This window comes from Rhineura floridana, chromosome 5 (assembly GCF_030035675.1).
Source record: "Rhineura floridana isolate rRhiFlo1 chromosome 5, rRhiFlo1.hap2, whole genome shotgun sequence".
In the NCBI taxonomy this organism is placed as follows: Eukaryota; Metazoa; Chordata; class Lepidosauria; order Squamata; family Rhineuridae; genus Rhineura; species Rhineura floridana.
This window is the reverse complement of record NC_084484.1, coordinates 85758478-85779648: the sequence shown is the minus strand read 5'-3', so window position 1 is coordinate 85779648 and position 21171 is coordinate 85758478. Positions and strand designations below refer to the sequence as shown.

The 21171-nt window shown below is 40.5% G+C and overlaps 1 protein-coding gene across 13 annotated transcripts in view; it reads left to right on the top strand.

Moving 5' to 3' along the window:
* The window catches only part of DMD (dystrophin), a 2032119-nt gene that overhangs the window by 1751265 nt on the left and 259683 nt on the right, over nucleotides 1-21171 (top strand). For all 13 annotated transcript variants that reach the window (XM_061627388.1, XM_061627390.1, XM_061627384.1 and 10 more), the window contains one exon: nucleotides 2623-2769. In XM_061627388.1, the coding sequence (XP_061483372.1) occupies nucleotides 2623-2769 (147 nt within the window). The remainder of the gene's footprint in view (nucleotides 1-2622; nucleotides 2770-21171) is intronic.

Genomic DNA, 21171 nt, shown 5'->3' with positions numbered 1-21171 from the left:
CTATAGCTGCCCAATTTCCCTGCTTTTGAAAGTTTGATAGAAATATCTGTGGGCTATAGGTACATCCTTAAACCGCAAAGGTTTTTTGCCTATTAGTGAATCTACTTAAGTATAGAGTGGTTTTGATGATTAGAAGACATTGTCAGATGTTATCCAATTGATTCCCCTTGTCGTGATATATAGCCAACTACAGGTATATTGTTCCTGACAGATTTTTATCTAATCTGTATTTTCAGACTTTGAAAGCAAAAGATGTGATCATTGTAAAAGCACCTGTACTGCAAAAAAGCATTGTTATTTCAAAATTATAATATTAACCTACTTATTCCATATCAATATAAGAAAATAAAGAAGAGAAGAAAAATAAAACGGCCTTGTGATTTATTAAGGTGTGCCTGAAAGAAGACATTAAGAGTATATTCACATATACTCTGATTTTTCAGTTATAATGTGGTGATCCATGTGGGACTGAATCAAAGGAAGGAAGGATCACATGTTTTGTAGAAAGACAGGGTATAAATTCTGTTGCTTCTGCTGCTGCTGCTGTTGAATTATAAGCTCGGCAAAGTGAAATACTGTACATTGGCCAGTAACTCAAAGGCATACTGCATCATTTAATTTCAAATGAATCTTAGCGTGACTTCTCAGTTTATATTTTGTTCTGTGGTGTGTGTGTGTGTTATGTGCCTTCAAGTCGATTACGACTTATGGCGACCCTATGAATCAGCGACCTCCGGGAGCATCTGTTGTAAACCGCCCTGTTCAGATCTTGTAAGTTCAGGTCTGTGGCTTTCTTTATGGAATCAAGCCATCTCTTGTTTGGCCTTCCTCTTTTTCTACTCCCTTCTGTTTTAACCAGCATTATTGTCTTTTCTAGTGAATCATGTCTTTTCATTTTGTGTCCAAAGTATGATAACCTCAGTTTAATCATTTTAGCTTCTAGTGATCGTTCTGGTTTAATTTGTTCTAACACCCAATGATTTGTCTTTTTTTGTGGTCCATGGTATCCACAAAACTCTCCTCCAACACCACATTTCTGAGGTACAAGTACAAAATATACTTGGCTTGCATCAGTTGTGAATGGTGCATCCTTTTTAAATCATTCCTCCCCAGTAATGTACAGTTTGGAGTTTTGAATGGAGAAGATCAGGGAAGAGAGAGAGGGAGTTAGCTGAGGGCTGATCCTTGGAATAGAGGGGGTGTTGACTGCTGTAATCAGAGCTTGGAAAAGTTACTTTTTTGAACTACAACTCCCAGCAGCCCCAGCCAGCATGGCCACTGGATTGGGCTGATGGGAGTTGTAGTTCAAAAAAGTAACTTTTCCAAGCTCTGTATAGTGTCTGTTTGCCTTACCTTAGGCTTTTCTTGTATATTGGGAAATAATTTGTTACAAAACCATCTCCAGTGCTAAATTTTAGTAGCACTGATACTAGAATTTCTCAATGCTCAGGGAAGTAGGTTTTGGGCTCTCTCAGCAGGCATGATGGCTTTCGTTTCTTGGCAGTTTGACAGAATCTTATTTTAGGTTTTGTGTTAATCAGTGTTTAACATACCAGAAATAAAAGCAATCATCTGTATCATGCGACTATACCTACTCTACTCCATTTCTCTTTTGTTTTTGGTCAACAAAAGACAACGTGATTCTTACTGTTATAGATTTCAGAAGGAGGGAGGAAACTGAGAGCTTAGTCCAGTGCAAAACCCATTTCACCTCTGCAAATAAAAGTAGAAAATGAAATCTGTAGCTGTTCTGATGGAAGAAAATTAATATAGAAAATCAAATTATTCAGTATCTTCTTAAGTCCATAAGCCAAACCAGGTATTATCTCAGAATATATTGCCATGAATCTCTGCAGCCAGTTTTAAAAAGACTAACAAAATATTCCACTAGACTTTTAATTTATGTGGTGGATTTCGGTGTCCTCTGGAGCTGTCTGGTTCTTTTTCAAATATTTTTCTTTTTAGAGGAACTAGGACTTACTGTCTAGATAATACATGCTGCTATACTGATTGTCATAATAACAATGAGTTTAATTGTATTTTAAAATGTTTACCTGATAGAAAATGTACCATTTATTTTATAGTAATAATATTTAAGATCCCAATTGTATTTTTAAAATGATTCACCTCATTTAAGTGTATGACCTGTTTGAGCCCTATGGCCAGACAGTAATAAATGATGATGATGAAATATTTTTCTTAATATCTGCTTCACCTGCTTCTTTCAAGCTTCCCATTTCAAAGGGAATGGGTTTGCTTCTACATCTGTTATGATTCACCTGCTAGAAACTATGGTAGCCTCACCTGTCTCTCTTTCTAATGTCCTCTCCACCATATCTCAACCTTGGAAAAGATTTTTGCATGGCCCTTCAGTGCAACATATAATGCTGCAGCCTATTATTGCAACAACACCAACAACTACTGCTAGTCTTGTGTAGGGCTTCATGCCAGTACTAGAGCAAGGCAACAAGGTGTCTGTGAAGTGATGCTGAGAGCCCAAAATATAACCCTGTGCTCTGATCTAATTTGAACAAGCTGTAGAATTGGGCTTTTTATTATTTAAAGTAGGAGCTTATTCAATCTCCAGTGCCATTACTAACAATTTTTTTTTTTTATATATAGGTTTACCAAGCAGAAATTGCACCTCTTAAAGAGAATGTGAACAATGTTAATGACCTAGCTCATCAGTTTACCTCATATGAGATACAACTTTCCCCATATACTCTCAACCGCCTTGAAGACTTGAATGGAAGATGGAAACTCCTGCAGGTAATATTGTGTAACATAAGAACCTGGTGTTCAGTTAGTGGTGGTAATTATGAGAGTTTTGGTTGTTTTAATCCCCATAAGGCAACACAAGAAACAAATGGCCCTCTCCTAGGGATGGCAGAGAAATTTAGTTCGCTTCACATTAACATACCTAATTTGCACTTTCTAAAACAATATGCAAACTGAAGTGTGAAGCTATCCTTCAAAAAAACACATTTCTCCAAATGTGATTCAGTTCTCCAGTCAAAGTATATATTTTTATATATACAGTATATTAGGGGAAAGTGTGAACAAAAATAGTTATATGTGAAAATAAAATATTAGGGAGTGCTTGGAAAAATGTGCGTATTAGGCAAAATTGCATTCAAAACTGTGTACATAGCAAAAATGTGCACTAAAATATTGGCAAATTTTTGTTGGGACTTAAAAAACCACAAATTGATGTTGAAATGCGGTAAATTGAATTTAAGATTGGAAAAATTAGAAACTGACAGAAACAGAAATTGACAAATTAATCCATTTCTTCCACCACTCCCCTCCAAAAAAATTGTGTGTGTGATTTATTTTAAATATAACAAAGACTGTTACATGTTTGTATATTTGTCAGAACATCTGAACAAAACAAGCCTTTTAACATAATTAGAGTTTGTTCTAAATATGCAATTTCAACTGTTTTCTGCTGGTGGTCTAGAAATGTCTGTTTTGAATAAGAAAATAGTTTTATAATAATAAGTAATCTCAAACATGTCTAGCAAATAGTGCACTTCACTCATGCTTTTAATGCCCAGTATGAATAGCTGCTTGGAAAAGATGAAAATTGGTAAAAATATACCATAGGCTTCCATGTGTACATCATTAACTGGATCAGGAACTATGTCCAGAAATAGGCGTTATACAGTCAGTTCCTGCCACACACACACACCAGCATGCTGATTCATACGTGTATTCCTGTAGGATAGTTAGCAACAGACCTGATAATCTGTTTGGGGAAGCTGGTGGCTATTGCACTTCATCAGTTTGCTCCAATCCATCACTTTAGATGAGAAGCAATTTTTTAATGCTTTCCATCCTCAAAATCCTTTAACCTCATTTCCTTCCTTTGAAAGATATTTTATTGCATGTGGAAGTCTGTGCTTTGAATTTACTTTGCTCACTCAAGTCCATTCTCTGTTCTCTTTTAAATAATTCTTGAGAACATTAATTTTAAATACTACCCTTTACAAGCAGTTTAATTATTCCTTCGTCAGTGCATGCATTAAGATCACATCAGTAGAATCAAATCCAAAGTTACAAAGCATTATATTCATTGGGTTCCTTGGTAGAGTTTGATCAAGCTATTAAGCTTATCAGAAAGGTGGTTTTCTTTTTAAAGGATAATTAAGTTTTCCTTGTAAAATAAAGGAAGATCGAACTCCAACATATATTTTTTTAAAGGTGAGTAAAAAAAGTGGTGTGAATTAAAGCATATACAGGGCTTAAAGACAACATATTCCTTTAACATTGTGTGAAGTATCTACATATTAACGATTGTATATGAATATGTGATACTGTTACAGCATGTGACGCCCTTCCCTGGCTCTCCCTGTCAGGTTCCTACCTGCTCGTGGTTACTGCCTGTCACTAGGCACCACCAGGGACTCCACCAGTCCGGACTGTCCTTTCTTATGGTTTCTCTCCCCGCTCTACCACAGATCTCAACAGATCCCCCTGCTAGGCAGCACCACCAGTCACGTCCTATAACCAGTAGTCCCAGAGACTCTGCCTGAGTCTCTCTATCAGGTTACCTCTGTGACTGAGTGCTTAAGCTGTCCCCAATCCCTTTGATCTTTATATATAATTCTGGTTAGCTCTGAATACTTGTGGTGTTATATTTCCCTTCCCCGCTGCCACCATTTGTCACTCTTCAGCCTTGGTATTTACCTTACCCTCCCTTCTGGTCTGTGAAACCCCAGCCAAGGATCAGGCCTTTGGTAAACCAAATATATTTATTAAATAACAAAGTTAACAAGATTTCTTTATAAAGGCACTTAAGCATATGGTTTCATCTATTCCTGAGGTACTGGTCTTAGTATTAATCCGAACTCCACCCTCTCCTCACATCCACCAACTCTCCACACAATCTCCTCTCCAAAAACCCACCAAAACAACCCACAACGTCCACCCAGATTCAACTGTCATCCTTCCATTTATATCCTCCAGCCATCCAAACACTCAGCCAATCATCCAGCATTCTACTGCCCATTCACTCCCCCCTCCTCTTTCATTCCGCTTACCATGTATCTCCTATACAAACAGCACTTACCATATTTACACTAATACAGGATCATCACATTTCCCCCCCCCCTTAAAATAATGGCAGAGTATTATTCCTGTTCCAGGATTCATACGCCGCGTTAACAAATAAAACAAGTCTCTCTGGGGAAAATGTCTTTCTTTGTTCCTCCGTCTGGTCACGTCACTGCAGTCCCAGCCACCTGCCTTGACAGTCCATCGGCCAATACATTGTCCTTGCCTTTTATGAACTGGAAGTCCACTTGATAGTCTTGTAGGGCCCAGGACCACCTCTGCAGCATAGTATTGTGGTTTTTCATTGTCTGTAACCATAACAAGGCCCGATGATCCGTTGTTACCGTGAATCTTCGTCCCCACACGTATGGGCACAACTTATTCAGTCCCCACACAACCGCTAGGCACTCCTTTTGGACCGACGAATAGTTTTTCTCCCTTGGCGTCAGCTTGGGACTCAGATACCCCACTGGATGTCTGGTGCCTTAAGAACATAAGAACATAAGAACATAAGAAGAGCCTGCTGGATCAGGCCAGTGGCCCATCTAGTCCAGCATCCTGTTCTCACAGTGGCCAACCAGGTGCCTGGGGGAAGCCCGCAAGCAGGACCCGAGTGCAAGAACACTCTCCCCTCCTGAGGCTTCCAGCAACTGGTTTTCAGAAGCATGCTGCCTCTGACTAGGGTGGCAGAGCACAGCCATCACAGCTAGTAGCCATTGATAGCCCTGTCCTCCATGAATTTGTCTAATCTTCTTTTAAAGCCATCCAAGCTGGCGGCCATTACTGCATCTTGTTGGAGCAAATTCCATAGTTTAACTATGCGCTGAGTAAAGAAGTACTTCATTTTGTCTGTCCTGAATCTTCCAACATTGAGCTTCTTTGAATGTCCACGAGTTCTAGTATTATGAGAGAGGGAGAAGAACTTTTCTCTATCCACTTTCTCAATGCCATGCATAATTTTATACCTTCTATCATGTCTCCTCTGACCCGCCTTTTCTCTAAATTAAAAAGCCCCAAATGCTGGAACCTTTCCTCGTAAGGGAGTCGCTCCATCCCCTTGATCATTCTGGTTGCCCTCTTCTGAACCTTTTCCAACTCTATAATATCCTTTTTGAGATGAGGCGACCAGAACTGTACACAGTATTCCAAATGCGGCCGCACCATAGATTTATACAACGGCATTATGATATCGGCTGTTTTATTTTCAATACCTTTCCTAATTATCGCTAGCATGAAATTTGCCTTTTTCACAGCTGCCGCACACTGGGTCGACATTTTGCTCCAATATGCATAAGTTTACACTTGTTTATATTGAATTGCATTTGCCATTTTTCTGCCCATTCACTCAGTTTGGAGAGGTCTTTTTGGAGCTCTTCGCAATCCCTTTTTGTTTTAACAACCCTGAACAATTTAGTGTCATCAGCAAACTTGGCCACTTCACTGCTCACTCCTAATTCTAGGTCATTAATGAACAAGTTGAAAAGTACAGGTCCCAATACCGATCCTTGAGGGACTCCACTTTCTACAGCCCTCCATTGGGAGAACTGTCCGTTTATTCCTACTCTCTGCTTTCTGCTTCTTAACCAATTCCTTATCCACAAGAGGACCTCTCCTCTTATTCCATGACTGCTAAGCTTCCTCAGAAGCCTTTGGTGAGGTACCTTGTCAAACGCTTTTTGAAAGTCTAAGTACACTATGTCCACTGGATCACCTCTATCTATATGCTTGTTGACACTCTCAAAGAATTCTAATAGGTTACTGAGACAGGACTTTCCCTTGCAGAAGCCATGCTACTCTGCTTCAGCAAGGCTTGTTCTTCCATGTGCTTAGTTAATCTAGCTTTAATAATACTTTCTACCAGTTTTCCAGGGACACAAGTAAAGATAACTGGCCTGTAATTTCCGGGATCCCCTCTGGATCCCTTTTTGAAGATTGGCGTTACATTTGCCACTTTCCAGTCCTCAGGCACGGAGGAGGACCCAAGGGACAAGTTACATATTTTAGTTAGCAGATCAGCAATTTCACCTTTGAGTTCTTTGAGAACTCTCGGGTGGATGCCATCCGGGCCCGGTGATTTGTCAGTTTTTATATTGTCCATTAAGCTTAGAACTTCCTCTCTCGTTACCACTATTTGTCTCAGTTCCTCAGAATCCCTTCCTGCAAACGTTAGTTCAGGTTCAGGGATCTGCCCTATATCTTCCACTGTGAAGACAGATGCAAAGAATTCATTTAGCTTCTCTGCAATCTCCTTATCGTTCTTTAGTACACCTTTGACTCCCTTATCATCCAAGGGTCCAATCGTCTCCCTAGATGGTCTCCTGCTTTGAATGTATTTATAGAATTTTTTGTTGTTGGTTTTTATGTTCTTAGCAATGTGCTCCTCAAATTCTTTTTTAGCATCCCTTATTGTCTTCTTGCATTTCTTTTGCCAGAGTTTGTGTTCTTTTTTATTTTCTTCATTCGGACAAGACTTCCATTTTTTGAAGGAAGACTTTTTGCCTCTAAGAGCTTCCTTGACTTTGCTCGTTAACCATGCTGGCATCTTCTTGGCCCTGGTGGTACCTTTTCTGATCTGCGGTATGCACTCCTGTTGAGCTTCTAATATAGTGTTTTTAAACAACTTCCAAGCATTGTCGAGCGATGTGACCCTCTGGACTTTGTTTTTCAGCTTTCTTTTTACCAATCCCCTCATTTTTGTGAAGTTTCCTCTTTTGAAGTCAAATGTGACCGTGTTGGATTTTCTTGGCAATTGGCCATTTACATGTATGTTTAATTTAATAGCACTGTGGTCACTGCTCCCAATCGGTTCAACAACACTTACATCTCGCACCAGGTCCCGGTCCCCACTGAGGATTAAGTTCAGGGTTGCCGTCCCTCTGGTCGGTTCCATGACCAACTGGTCTAGGGAATAGTCATTTAGAATATCTAGAAACTTTGCTTCTTTGTCATGGCTGGAACACATATGCAGCCAGTCTATGTCCGGGTAGTTGAAGTCACCCATTACTACCACATTTCCTAGTTTGGATGCTTCCTCAATTTCATATCTCATCTCAAGGTCTCCCTGAGCATTTTGATCAGGGGGACGATAGATCGTTCCCAGTATTAAGTCCCTCCTGGGGCATGGTATCACCACCCACAACGATTCTGTGGAGGAGTCTGCCTCTTTTGGGGTTTCGAGCTTGCTGGATTCAATGCCTTCTTTCACGTATAGAGCGACTCCGCCACCAATACGTCCTTCCCTGTCCTTCCGATATAGTTTATATCCAGGGATAACCGTATCCCACTGGTTTTCTCCATTCCACCAGGTCTCCGTTATGCTCACTATATCAATGCTCTCCTCTAAGACCAAGCACTCCAGTTCTCCCATCTTGGTTCGCAGGCTCCTAGCATTAGCGTACAGGCACTTGTAAGCAGTGTCTCTCTTCAAGTGTCTTTGGCACTTGTGGTTAGGCCTATGGTAATTTTGCTCTTCTGAATTTATATCCTGTGCCCCTGCTCTCACAATGCCTACTTCTAGGCCTACCCCTTTTAAAATTTCATCATTTCTTTGGTTTTTATCCCAGGGGGGAGGTTTATTCCGAACCGGACCTTTCTCAGCTCCTGTCGGGTTTCCCCCCTCAGTCAGTTTAAAAGCTGCTCTGCCACCTTTTTAATGTTAAGTGCCAGCAGTCTGGTTCCATTCTGGTTCAAGTGGAGCCTTTCCCTTTTGTACAGGCCCGGCTTGTCCCAAAATGTTCCCCAGTGCCTAACAAATCCAAACCCTTCCACCCGACACCATCGTCTCATCCACGCATTGAGACTGCGAAGCTGGGCCTTCTCTCTCCTGCAGCAAGACGACTCCCAGCGCGAGGTCTGACGCATCTGTAGCCACGATGAATGGTTGCTCATAGTCTGGTGCTATTAATATGGGTCCTTGGCACAAGGCTTGCTTCAGCAGATCAAAAGTCTTCTGACATTCATCCGTCCATACCACATGCTCAGAACACTTTTTCTTTGTCAATTCATGCAAGGGGGTTGCTATTTCCCCAAAATTTTTCACAAACTTCCTATAAAAACCAGCCACACCTAGAAATGCCCTAACTTGTTTTTTGGTTAAGGGGATAGGCCACGCTTGTATTGCCTCCACCTTGCTCCATAAGGGGGTGATTTTCCCACTCCCCACCTTATGTCCTAAATAGACCACCTCCTTCAACCCAAATTGGCATTTCTTCGCTTTTATTGTGAGGCCTGCCTTTCTTAATGCCTCTAATACTGTTGTCAGGTGTTGGACATGCTCAGGCACCGACTTGCTAAAAATGGCCACGACATCGATATAGGCCACTGCAAAATCTGACATGCCTCGCAACACAGTATTGATTAGCCTCTGAAACGAACTTGGTGAGTTCCTTAGTCCCATGGGTAAGGTCACAAACTCATATAACCCATCTGGTGTACTGAAGGCAGTTTTGGCTCTGGATTGCTCGTCTAGTTCCATTTGCCAAAATCCTTTACAGAGGTCTAATGTAGAGATAATGGTTGCTGCCCCCAACAACTCTAACATTGCATCCACCCTAGGCATAGGATACGCATCTGGGACAGTAATTTTATTGATTAGCCGATAATCAATGCAAAATCTTGTCGTTCCATCTTTTTTCGGAACCAGGACAATACTTGAGGCCCAGGGACTGATAGATTCCCTGATCACTCCTAGTTCCAGCATATCTTCGACCTCCTTTTTGATTTCACTCAGAACTTTCCCATTCACACGGTACGGCATAGATCTGATTGGGGCATGATCTCCAGTATCAATGGAATGTTTGGCTATACTGGTTCGGCCAGGTCTATTGCTGAAGAGATTCCCATAGTTTTTCAAAACTCTCAGAATCTCTTCCTTTACTTCCTCCTTCACCTCCTCTGACCATTCCACTTGATCTACCCCTCCTTTGTCTTTGCTTTCCTGTACCAAATCCGGAAGTTCAGGCCCACTTCCCTCAGGGAATAAGGTAACTTGCAACACCTTTGCATCCCTGGTATGGTAAGGCTTTAACATATTTACATGAACCACTTTGTTTTTGTTTAATTGGTCTGTGGTAATTACATACGTTACTATGTCAAGCTTATCTCTTATGGTATATGGTCCCACCCAGTTAGCCTGTAATTTGTCATGTTTCCTGGGTATGAACGCCATAACCATATCTCCCACATCATACACACGTTCCCTGGCTGTTCTGTCATACCAGTAACTTTGCTTCTGCTGAGCTTGACTGAGATTCTCTTTCACAGCTTCCATCATTGATGTTAATTTATTGCGGAATTCCAATACAAAATCTACTACAGATGTTTTGTACTCTCCCAGGGTTCCTTCCCATGAATTTTTTAACAGTTCCAAAGGTCCCCTCACTTTTCTAGTGAACATCAGTTCAAAGGGTGAGAAGCCTGTTGACTCCTGAGGGACTTCTCTGTATGCAAATAAGAAGCATCCCAAACGTTCATCCCAGTCTTGTGGGTGATCTTGAACATAGCTTCTTATCATGCCCTTCAAAACTCCATTAAATCTCTCAGTTAGCCCATTAGTGGCGGGATGGTAAGTAGTGGTCTTTAGATGTTTTAGACCACAACATTTCCACATACATTGCATCACTTTTCCCATGAATACACTGCCTTGATCCGTCAGCACTTCATGAGGGAAACCCAGCCTCATAAAGATTTTTAATAAAGCCTCTGCCACTACAGGGGCTTCTACAGATCTTAGTGCTTCTGCGTCTGGGTACCTGGTGGCAAAATCCACCACCACCACTAGATATTTCTTGCCATGCCTTGTGGGTTTGGAAAAAGGGCCCACTAAATCTACTCCCACTCTATAAAAGGGTTGTCCAATTATAGGAAGGGGCTTTAAGGGTGCCTTAGTCTTTACTCCACTTTTTCCCACCTTTTGGCATATACCACAAGATAGACAATGTTGTTTTACATCTTTGGAGATGTTTAGCCAATAATAGTGTGCAGCCAATCTCCTCTTGGTCTTTTTTATTCCCAGATGTCCTGCACATGGGACATCGTGGGCTACCTCTAGCAATCTGGTTCTGTATTTGCTAGGTACTATCAATTGCTTCACTGGTTCACATTCATCCTTTCTCTCAGCAGGCATCCACAGTCTATATAAAATCCCATTCTCACACACAACTTGATTCCTCAGTTTGTCAGTGAAAGGAATCTGTTGGGTCAGGGCTTGCTCCTTTATTTGATTCAAACTGGTATCCTTATTCAGTTCTTCTCTGAAATGCTCTGTCTCTTCCCCAGAGACCACTTGATACAGTTTGTCTCCTTCAGGCCTGCTAGTGGTTGCTATGGTGACCTTAGGCTCGATAACAGATTCCACCCTGTTTTTTTCAGCCTGTGTTAACATGGCTTCTGTTTCTTTGCCAAGCTGCTGTCTGGTCACCACATATATTTTCCCTTGTGCCCCCATAACATCTCTTCCCAGTATCACTGGTTCTTGTTGGTGGGCATTAATACCGACTTTATATTTTCCCTCTTTATTTCTCCATTTCATTTTCACTAGGGCTATGGGTAAGCTTTCTGGATCTCCCCTCACTCCTTGGATAGTCACCGTTTCCTGAGGTAATATTTCCTCAGATTTTATTAAATCTGGCCTCAGTAATGTCTGAGCGGCACCAGTATCAAGCAATGCCCAATAATGTGCCCCTTGAACACACACTTCTTCTCTTAGACTCAAATCCAAGTCTTTTACTTCTGTCCAGTTTATCTGACAGAACTGAACCTTTTTTGTTGTTAGATCTTTTGGTTGTGTTTTTACTGCCCTTGCCTGAGCAGGATTACTAATGGGGTTGGCAACCTCACATTGAAAACATAGGTGCCCCGGTCTACCACATTTGTAGCATAATTTCTCCTCCATTTTAGGGTACACAGATCCACTCTGGGGTGCCCTGTGCCCTTCAGATTTTACTGGAGGGCTCACTCACTGTGGCACCACATCCTTTCTGCCGCCACTATATGGTCTGGGTTTAAAATCTCTTGATGTTTTCCCCACCCAGCCAGTTCTATTGGAAGGAAAGTGATCCGCCATCTCTGCGGCCTCCTGCACCGATGTAGGGGAACGGTCTTTGACCAGGAGCCTTATTTCTGGTGGTAACTGATGGTATAATTGATCCAGTATCATGAGGCTTTTTACCTCTTCCACTGACTGAGCTTTGGCACTACTCATCCACTTTCCAAATATATCCATCAACTTTGCTCCCAGTTCAACAAAAGACCTCCCTGCTTGGATCTGACAGTTTCGGAATAATTTTCTAAAGTAGTCAGGTCCCAGTCTGAATCTTTTGTATACTGCCTCTTTAAACTCAGCATAGGTGACGGGCCTGTCTGAGGGGAAATATTGGTATACCTCTGCCAATTCCCCTTTGATCAGGTTTGATAAATACTGCATGTATTTATCTTCAGGTAGCCCCCACAATTGAGCTGCCTTTTCAAAGGTTGTGAGATAAATTTGAGGATCTTGACCAGGCTCATAGACAGTAAAGTCCTTTGGAGTAATTTTTATTTTTGCTCCATCTCTGTCTTTCCTTGTCTTCTCAGAGTGAAATTTCTCTCTATCCAATTTTAATCTTTCCCCTTGTATCTCAGCATCCACTCTCATTCTCTCAGTTTCCATCCTCAATCTCTCAGTTTCTAACTCTCACTGTTTATCTTTCCCATCAGCTTCCATCCTCAATCTCTCAGTTTCCAACTCCCTCTGCTTGTCTTTTTCCTCAGCCTCCCATCTTAACTTCTCTCTCAAATACTCTATATAAGCGGGATTGCTTAAGTATCCTTCTGGGGTCTCTTCCCTGAAAGGTTGTTTTTGCTGGGCAGTTGCAAATCCCATAAGTGCTACCCTCAATTCATCTACCCCTTTACCCTCGTGAGGTAAATTGAATGTTATGCACTTCTCCACCAGCTCCTCTCTTTTCATTTTTATATATACAGCCATGGTGTTTGAGTTCACTCACACTTTGCCACACACTCTTTGCCAGTCACTCTCACAAATAATCTTGTTTTGTTATTTCTGTTTGCCACACCACTGTTAGGGATTCTCTAGTATTCGTACCACTGCTACAGCCAACACCTGTGACATAGTCTCCTTTGTTCGTATCTCACCGCTACTGCCACCACGTGTGCTTGGGACTCTCTTTGGTTCATATCCCACCGCTGTGCCACCACGTGTGATGCCCTTCCCTGGCTCTCCCTGTCAGGTTCCTACCTGCTCGTGGTTACTGCCTGTCACTAGGCACCACCAGGGACTCCACCAGTCCAGACTGTCCTTTTTTATGGTTTCTCTCCCCGCTCTAGCACAGATCTCAACAGATCCCCCTGCTAGGCAGCACCACCAGTCACATCCTATAACCAGTAGTCCCAGAGACTCTGCCTGAGTCTCTCTATCAGGTTACCTCTGTGACTGAGTGCTTAAGCTGTCCCCAATCCCTTTGATCTTTATATATAATTCTGGTTTGCTCTGAATACTTGTGGTGTTATATTTCCCTTCCCCGCTGCCACCATTTGTCACTCTTCAGCCTTGGTATTTACCTTACCCTCCCTTCTGGTCTGTGAAACCCCAGCCAAGGATCAGGCCTTTGGTAAACCAAATATATTTATTAAATAACAAAGTTAACAAGATTTCTTTATAAAGGCACTTAAGCATATGGTTTCATCTATTCCTGAGGTACTGGTCTTAGTATTAATCCGAACTCCACCCTCTCCTCACATCCACCAACTCTCCACACAATCTCCTCTCCAAAAACCCACCAAAACAACCCACAACGTCCACCCAGATTCAACTGTCATCCTTCCATTTATATCCTCCAGCCATCCAAACACTCAGCCAATCATCCAGCATTCTACTGCCCATTCACTCCCCCCTCCTCTTTCATTCCACTTACCATGTATCTCCTATACAAACAGCACTTACCATATTTACACTAATACAGGATCATCACACAGCACAATCCTACATCCCTGCCCCCCATGTTGATGGCTGTGTGGGCTTCATCTCTGCATATGCTTCTGCTTCACCCAGGTGGGTGGAAAGTTAATGCTGGCAGTTCTCCTGCCAGAAATAGCAAAAAGAAAGCCCTGAACTGAGACATTTCAGTGAGGTTGGGGGACAGATGACTTCATATTCACTGGATCCCTGGCCCTGCAGATTACCCGAGGGGCCCAATCATTAGCAGAAAATCAACATAAGCCAGCAGTGCTTCAGATGTGGCAATGAAACTGCCACTTTGCTCCTCCCTGGACCCAAGATAGGATTTCTCCATTACACAATCAATAAAGATCAAATATGGGCTATGTGAACTTTGATTGCTTGAAAGACATACATAGATCCTGATCCAGCAGTTAGTTTCCTTGTGCAGCTGTGCTGGATGTATGTGAAACAGCTGTTTATTGTATGGATACCTACACTGGGTACTGCAATGTGTGTGCAAAAGGGCACATTTTGCAATCTACATTCTGTGTGTCTAGATTTGGTTTTGGATGCACTGAGATGCACATCTGTCCTTTACTGTCCTTTACCAGGACTGCCCTTGACCAGGAAGATGAATGGTTTTTAGCTGTTGTTGCTTTTAAAAAATGCTAGGATTTTGTTGGCTTGAATTTTTGTAAATTGCATTGTTTTTATTTGTATTTTGTATTTGTGTTTTTCTATTCGAGAGCCAGTGCGGTGTAGTGGTTAAGGTGTTGGACAATGACCTGGGAGACCTCTCAGCCTCATGAAAAACCCTATTTATAGGGTCACCATAAGTCGGAATCAACTTGAAGGCAGTACATTTACATTTTACATTCATGTGTAAGCCGCCTTGGGGGCCTTTTTGGTCAAAAGTCAGCCTAGAAATAAAGCATAACATAACATATGCACGTGGATGTGAGGACACACCTACAGATTATTCAATAATCTGACAACAGGATCTATATAGACATGTATCTGTCTCTTTGTGCAGTTTGGAACGTGCATTCATGTGGGTTGACAGGTGCTGCTGTGAATGTTTTTTCCTGTGCTCAGGATCTCCACCATAAGAGGTCAGGGTACTGGAGGTTATTTTGGGTAGCTTTGCAGACTGCATTACAGGAAATTGTATATTTCAGTTTAAGTGTCCATTTGTTTACAAATAACTAGAAAAACAAAATGGATCAGGGAACATTTTGAAGCATATCTCACATTATGAACTTATTAACTATAATTAACCATAAAAAGCTTACTTCTCTGCCAACTATATTTCTATTTTTAATGATAAATTCATGTTTTTCAGGCAGAGTTATGAAACTATTGTTTACTCAGATTATTTTCTCTTATGTTTCACATGCTAGTTAGTTTATTAAACTCTCTTGAGGAGCAGGATCTCGCCTATTTGGGGTCAAGAAGCAGAAAACACTTTTTCAAACTTTTAGCCCTGAATCCTCCTCCTATTGATAGTCATTGTAACTTTTAAAAGCGCAAAAAGTTCAGAGTTTTATTTATCATGAAGCAAAACATCTGTATTAGTAAAGGCAAGTTTCATCTTCACAGCAGAGGGAGATTTTGATCTTTCTTAGAACTTGAATTCCTCTTTTAGTTCCAGTAGTTAAGAAATTGCCCTTGTGTATTCCTTGGGAATAAGAGCTGTTGCCACAGCTGCAACTTCCATGGTTCCTATGAGCTATCCATGAATTAATTGATTATGTAGTTTGACTTCTACAGTTAGCACCATGCCTACTTTTGGGAGCTTAATATTTGGCTCTAATTAACATTTTCCATATGGAAATCTGCATGCTAGCTTTTTAGTAATGTGTGAAACCTTCAGGAGAAATTTGTTTCCAGCCTCTTTCTGGTATTTGAGCAGTGAAGAATAATTTGCCTATTTGAATTGTCTTTTCTTGAAATTTAAACAGCACCTTGTTATATATTATGCCTAAATAGATGGCATTAGGAAGGATGGACTAAAAATATTTGTTTTCATTCCACTGTTTTTCTTTTTTTCCCCCAGTTTGGGTTAGTTTGGTTGTTATTTTGCAAACTTTTACAAGACCTCAGTATAGGGTCATTATACTTTCCTTCTCTCCCACGTCAGTTGTCGGTCTTTTTGTGTGATTTATTTGTTCCTTTTTATTCTAATCCCTTTCTGTTTTCCAACGAACACCACTTACTTTAATTATTTGTTTTTCATTCATTTTTTCTCTTATTTGTTTTCCATTTGCACTTTCCTTAGTCTCCCTCTTCCCCATTTCTGCATGTGTGTTTGTTGCTCCTTTTTAAATTTCCAATCATTTTTTCCTCCCACTTCTAGTTTGGTTGTTCACAGTTTCATTTGTCTTATATTATTAATATCTCCATGTAGATCTGGTACTTTTGCCCCACTTAACAAAGTCTGCTCATTGCCAGTCTATTATTACCCAGGGGTACCTCACTCACATCACCAGTGTTCAGACTGACTGTCCACAAAACACTAGGGAAAGTGAACTGATTTCTTCTTTACCCTCCCAAAAGTGGTTAAGTCTGCCCTTATGACAGAATAATTGCACCTATTATTCTGAAAGTTGGCAGGCTTTATTCCCTCAGAATGGGCAGCCATGTCTGCAAATTCCATCCAATTCTGGTAGAATTTTTTTTTTTTAAAGTTACAAATTTTTTATTTTTAAATAAATCATACTATTCCCTGAACAAAAACAACCTGGATGGATCTCCTTGCAATTTGACAGGTTTAATTCACTCTGAAGGGGCTCCTTTGCTGGCACATTCATCCACCAAAAAAAGTTACAGTTGTTTTTAGATTTCAAATTATAATCAATGGGAGACAATAGAGCTTCAGATTTAACAGATCTGATTTGGACCCGAATAACAAGTCAAATAAGAAATAAACTGGAAGACCTGAAAAAGATTGTGTTGCTTTCCCAGCATTACAGATAAAGGGCAAATCTTGTGGCTAGTACCAAATCCCTAGTAAAGACTTAACCTTTCAGCATCAGAGCAGTTCCATCTAGTACAGTGTTCTTTTTCCCCCCAAAAAAATGGTCAGCCAAAGGCACCTGGGAAGCTCATAATCGGGTTATTACAGTGATGACCATCCTCTTTTGTTTTTCTCTTTAACGTCTGATAATCAGAGTTCTACTGACTCTGAATATGGAGGTTCTTAATGAATGTCATAGCTAGTGACTTTGATGACTCCATCCTCTGTTAATTAGTCTAATTGTTTTTGTTGTTGTTTTGTTTTAAAACTTTATAAAATAGTGGCCATCACTACATCACACCATAATAGATTGGGTCCAGGCTAAGTTTGTTCAGTTTAGCTAAATCATTGTGACAAGTTAGTCACAATTTAGGTCCCATTTATTTCAGTGGAAACTAAGTTCAACTGATTTAATCTAGCTATAACCCAATGAGTTTCAGAAGTTCATTATGTGCTGTTTGAAGAAGCTATAACAGACAATGTAAAATCAATTTTATCCACCAGGAAACATGATTTCTACTTAATTGTTGTCATCCTTACTGTGTTCTCTAAGATCAAGAAGGTTTCAGTTATGTGCAAATGTGAAGCCATCCAACTTTTTTTTATGCCTTGCTTTGAATTACACTTCAGTCTGATTGTTTACTGTCATTCTGGAATGCAAGGAAACTTGGACTTACCAGAGGGTGGGTTGTTTGTTTGGACAGTCCCAGAACCATCAGGTGTTTGTTATTGGTTCCATTGTCGTTGTTTTTCCTTTTTTTAAAAAAAGGTTGGATTCTAGCATGCCAAGTAACCTTAAATTGTTCTCCCTGTTAATTCAGGTCCTGTTCTGTATGACTTTAAATACTCTTTAAGTGGCACAAAGCAGGAATGGGTTGGAAAGTTACGACTGACACCTGCTATAACATAATGACGTTCTATAAACATGTTTGTTGCTTCCTGATTCATTCTTAAGCTGTGTGCAGCTGGTTTTGAAGTTCTCAGTTAACAGTGATTTAACTGCATATCCATTTCACTTTATTAATTTGGTTAATTTATTCATAATTAACAATATTCTATTTTCTATCAAGATTTGTGGCACTGCAATAGTAGGGTTGGGTGTTTTTTTTCATTTTAAAAAATATAACGGCTGAATTCCTGAGGGGCTCTTTATTTTTTTATGTAAGTAAGCAAAAAGATGGAATACTTAAACATTTATTGTTTTCTATTAGAGTCAAATGAGAAACCTTTATAAGCATAACTTTTAAATTGAAACACTTCACCAGCTTTTCTGCTCCCTAAGATAAACAGTTATGTTGGAGCTAAAAGTTCACTTTTTCCAGTGGGAAGAAGGGAACCCTTTGGATCCAACTGAATATCTACCTTTACTCACAAACATCCAGAGGACCATTTGCTATGCAGTCTACTACACCAGGTTGTCATCAACCTTTTTGGAGCTATGGGCAAACTTTCAAACATGAAAAAGTGTGTAGGCACCACACATGCACGGCAAACACATACCACAACTTATTCTATTGGCTATAAAAGAATGCTTCTTCAAACCTAATTTTAGTAAGGGAAGGGGTGGGGAGGGATCCTGTGAGTACTAAGTAAGGCCTCTGCAGGCCTGCAGTGCACCTGCAGGCACCATGTTGGCAACCCTTTTAGTAAAAATGGAGGACTTTTGGCTAAAAGGTGGCATAGAAATAAACTATATCATAACTATATCATATTATAAAATGTGTGAATTCTGTATGTATGGATAGCATTACTAGGTCTTAATTAACTAGATGCCAAAAAATTTTCATTATAGGCTGCAATAGTTATGAGTGTAAATCTTAGAATCACTGGGTAACATCTTCAACCAGTGTTGTAATAAGGTGTGTAGGAAATACAGTGTTGCACTGGAACCAGGGAAATATGTGTCCAAATCACTTAGCTATTCAGCTCACCTAGGAGGGACAAGTTACTGTGATCGGGCCTAGACAGATGTATGGTTTCTGCCCAAAATGGAAGCTCCAAGTTTCACTCTTCCTCTTTTCAGGTAACATCTTGGGATACAAAATGCATTTTATGCATTGTCTGAGTTTCAAATAAATAAAATATGCTTTAGAAGGAAGAGAAGAGGCACTGGAAGTTCTATTGCATAAGCAGACGAACATAACTATTGGGGGGAAGGGCAGGATATAAATTAAATAAATAAACGTTGTCTTAAAGCAATAATATTATTTATTAGCTAGGATCTTCTGATCCAGGCACAACTGCTAGTCCCAGCAGCAACTCTGATAACTCAAGCTGGATTTCAAATGGTTAGCAAACACAGACTGTAGATAAGTATGTGTGTAAGATAAAGGGGTATGTTATCTGAGAGAAGTGGTGCTAGGAAAATGGGATATCACTTGATAAACTGATTACCTGAAAGAGCCATCAATTCCCTGGCTTTGTTTGATTCTGCTGCTAGCAGGTATACTTGGAACTGATGGATTTCAAGAAAAAAAGATGTTGCCAGCAGGGGCTGCAATCAATAAGAGCTCCTTTGGGTACACATAAGAGCTTGTGCTTACCAAGTAGAACTCTTTATTCTTCTAAAAGCAGTCCAGCCCCCCCCCGACACTATATGATAAGCTATTTTTGAATTTCCTCTGAATTTCAAAAGCAGTTTGTCATGTGGTGCATAGAGCTGTTACCTGAAGAAGAAGAAGAAAAAGCACACTTTTGAAAGCACCCAGAAGTGGATGGGGTTGTTGTTATTAAAATTAACAATTATTAATATTAATATTTTCTTTCCTTGCTTTGCTTTCTTTATAATTTCAGCAATGGTTCACTGCCTCCTTCCAGTATTATTCTTTGTGATTAAGAAAAAGTCAGTACTGCATCCCTACCCAGCCTGTACCTTGAGTCTCTCCAGACACCCATCAGAGACAGGCTTTCAGTGGTGAAAATTCTGTGAATTACAACATTTCAGACTGGCATTCCCTTAGGGTCAAATCGAGAACATAGCCAGTGTGTGATTAAGTGCATAAAAGCTTTGAAAGAAAAAAGAATCACTCCCAAATTGTCGTTAGTTTTCCAGTTCCAACTTCTTCCAAACTAGTAAAACAAAGTTTCTGGGGCAAGAGGAGACCCCACTACTAGGCATAAAGGGTCTGATCATACAAAATCAAACTTCTTTGCTTGCTACTGCTGCCAATACTAACACAATCTCCATAGCACATTAATTTGGCATATGTATTAAAATGGTCAGGATGGGGGAAGGGGCAGAGTTTCATTGTACTATTACGATTCTGCCAGTAAACAGCAGGCAAGGAGGAAGGTATTTGGGCACCTGGACCGCACCTGATCAATATTTTTTGTGTTATTCCTGAGCAGATGTCCCAGATTGGTTGCCATGACAGATGGTATAACTGGTTCACATCATAATTAGAAGCTTTTGTGGTAGCAAAGAATGAGTGCATGTGCCATCTCCACTCACCATCTGCTGCTCAATGGTGGTGAGTAGCTCAATGTGTACCACCATACCATCCTCACCAGAGCCCCACAGCAGACCATTTCTTAAGCCACCACCAGCCCACCACTGCAAATCACTGCCAGCTGCTTAGTCTAAAAGATCTTATGGATAGGCTTTACTCCTTCCCCCATTTCTCTCAGTCTGCTTTGTAAGCTAAGAAAACGGAGACGGGTTTTTGAGGAAGAATGGATTCCCCTCTCTGAAGATGTAATGTAATTTCATTTGAGCCATGCAGACTTTTGAAGTATACAATAATAATGCTGATATTACTATATTTTAAGTTCAAGAGAGGTAGCCATCTTAGCATGTTGCATCAAAAACAAAGTGTCTTATGGCACCTTTAGGACTGCCAAATTTGTTGTGGCATAAGCGTTCATAGGCCAAATTGTAAATCTTTGTCAGATATATGAAGCATGTCATATGTATCTGATGAAGTGGGTTCTGGGCTACAAAAGCTCATCCCCCTGATAAAAGTGTTATGAATTCCATCCCACGCATGCTGTACAGAAACATTTGTGATGTCATGGTGCTTGAGTGAGCAGAAGCACTGCTGTGTCCTAGTGAGAAAAGCAAGGTAGCAAGAACAGCTGTAGCATGCTATTATTAAGGCCATACAAACTCAGGTTTTTTATTCTAAATGCTGCTTCTGTGACATTTTTTGTAACACAAAGTATG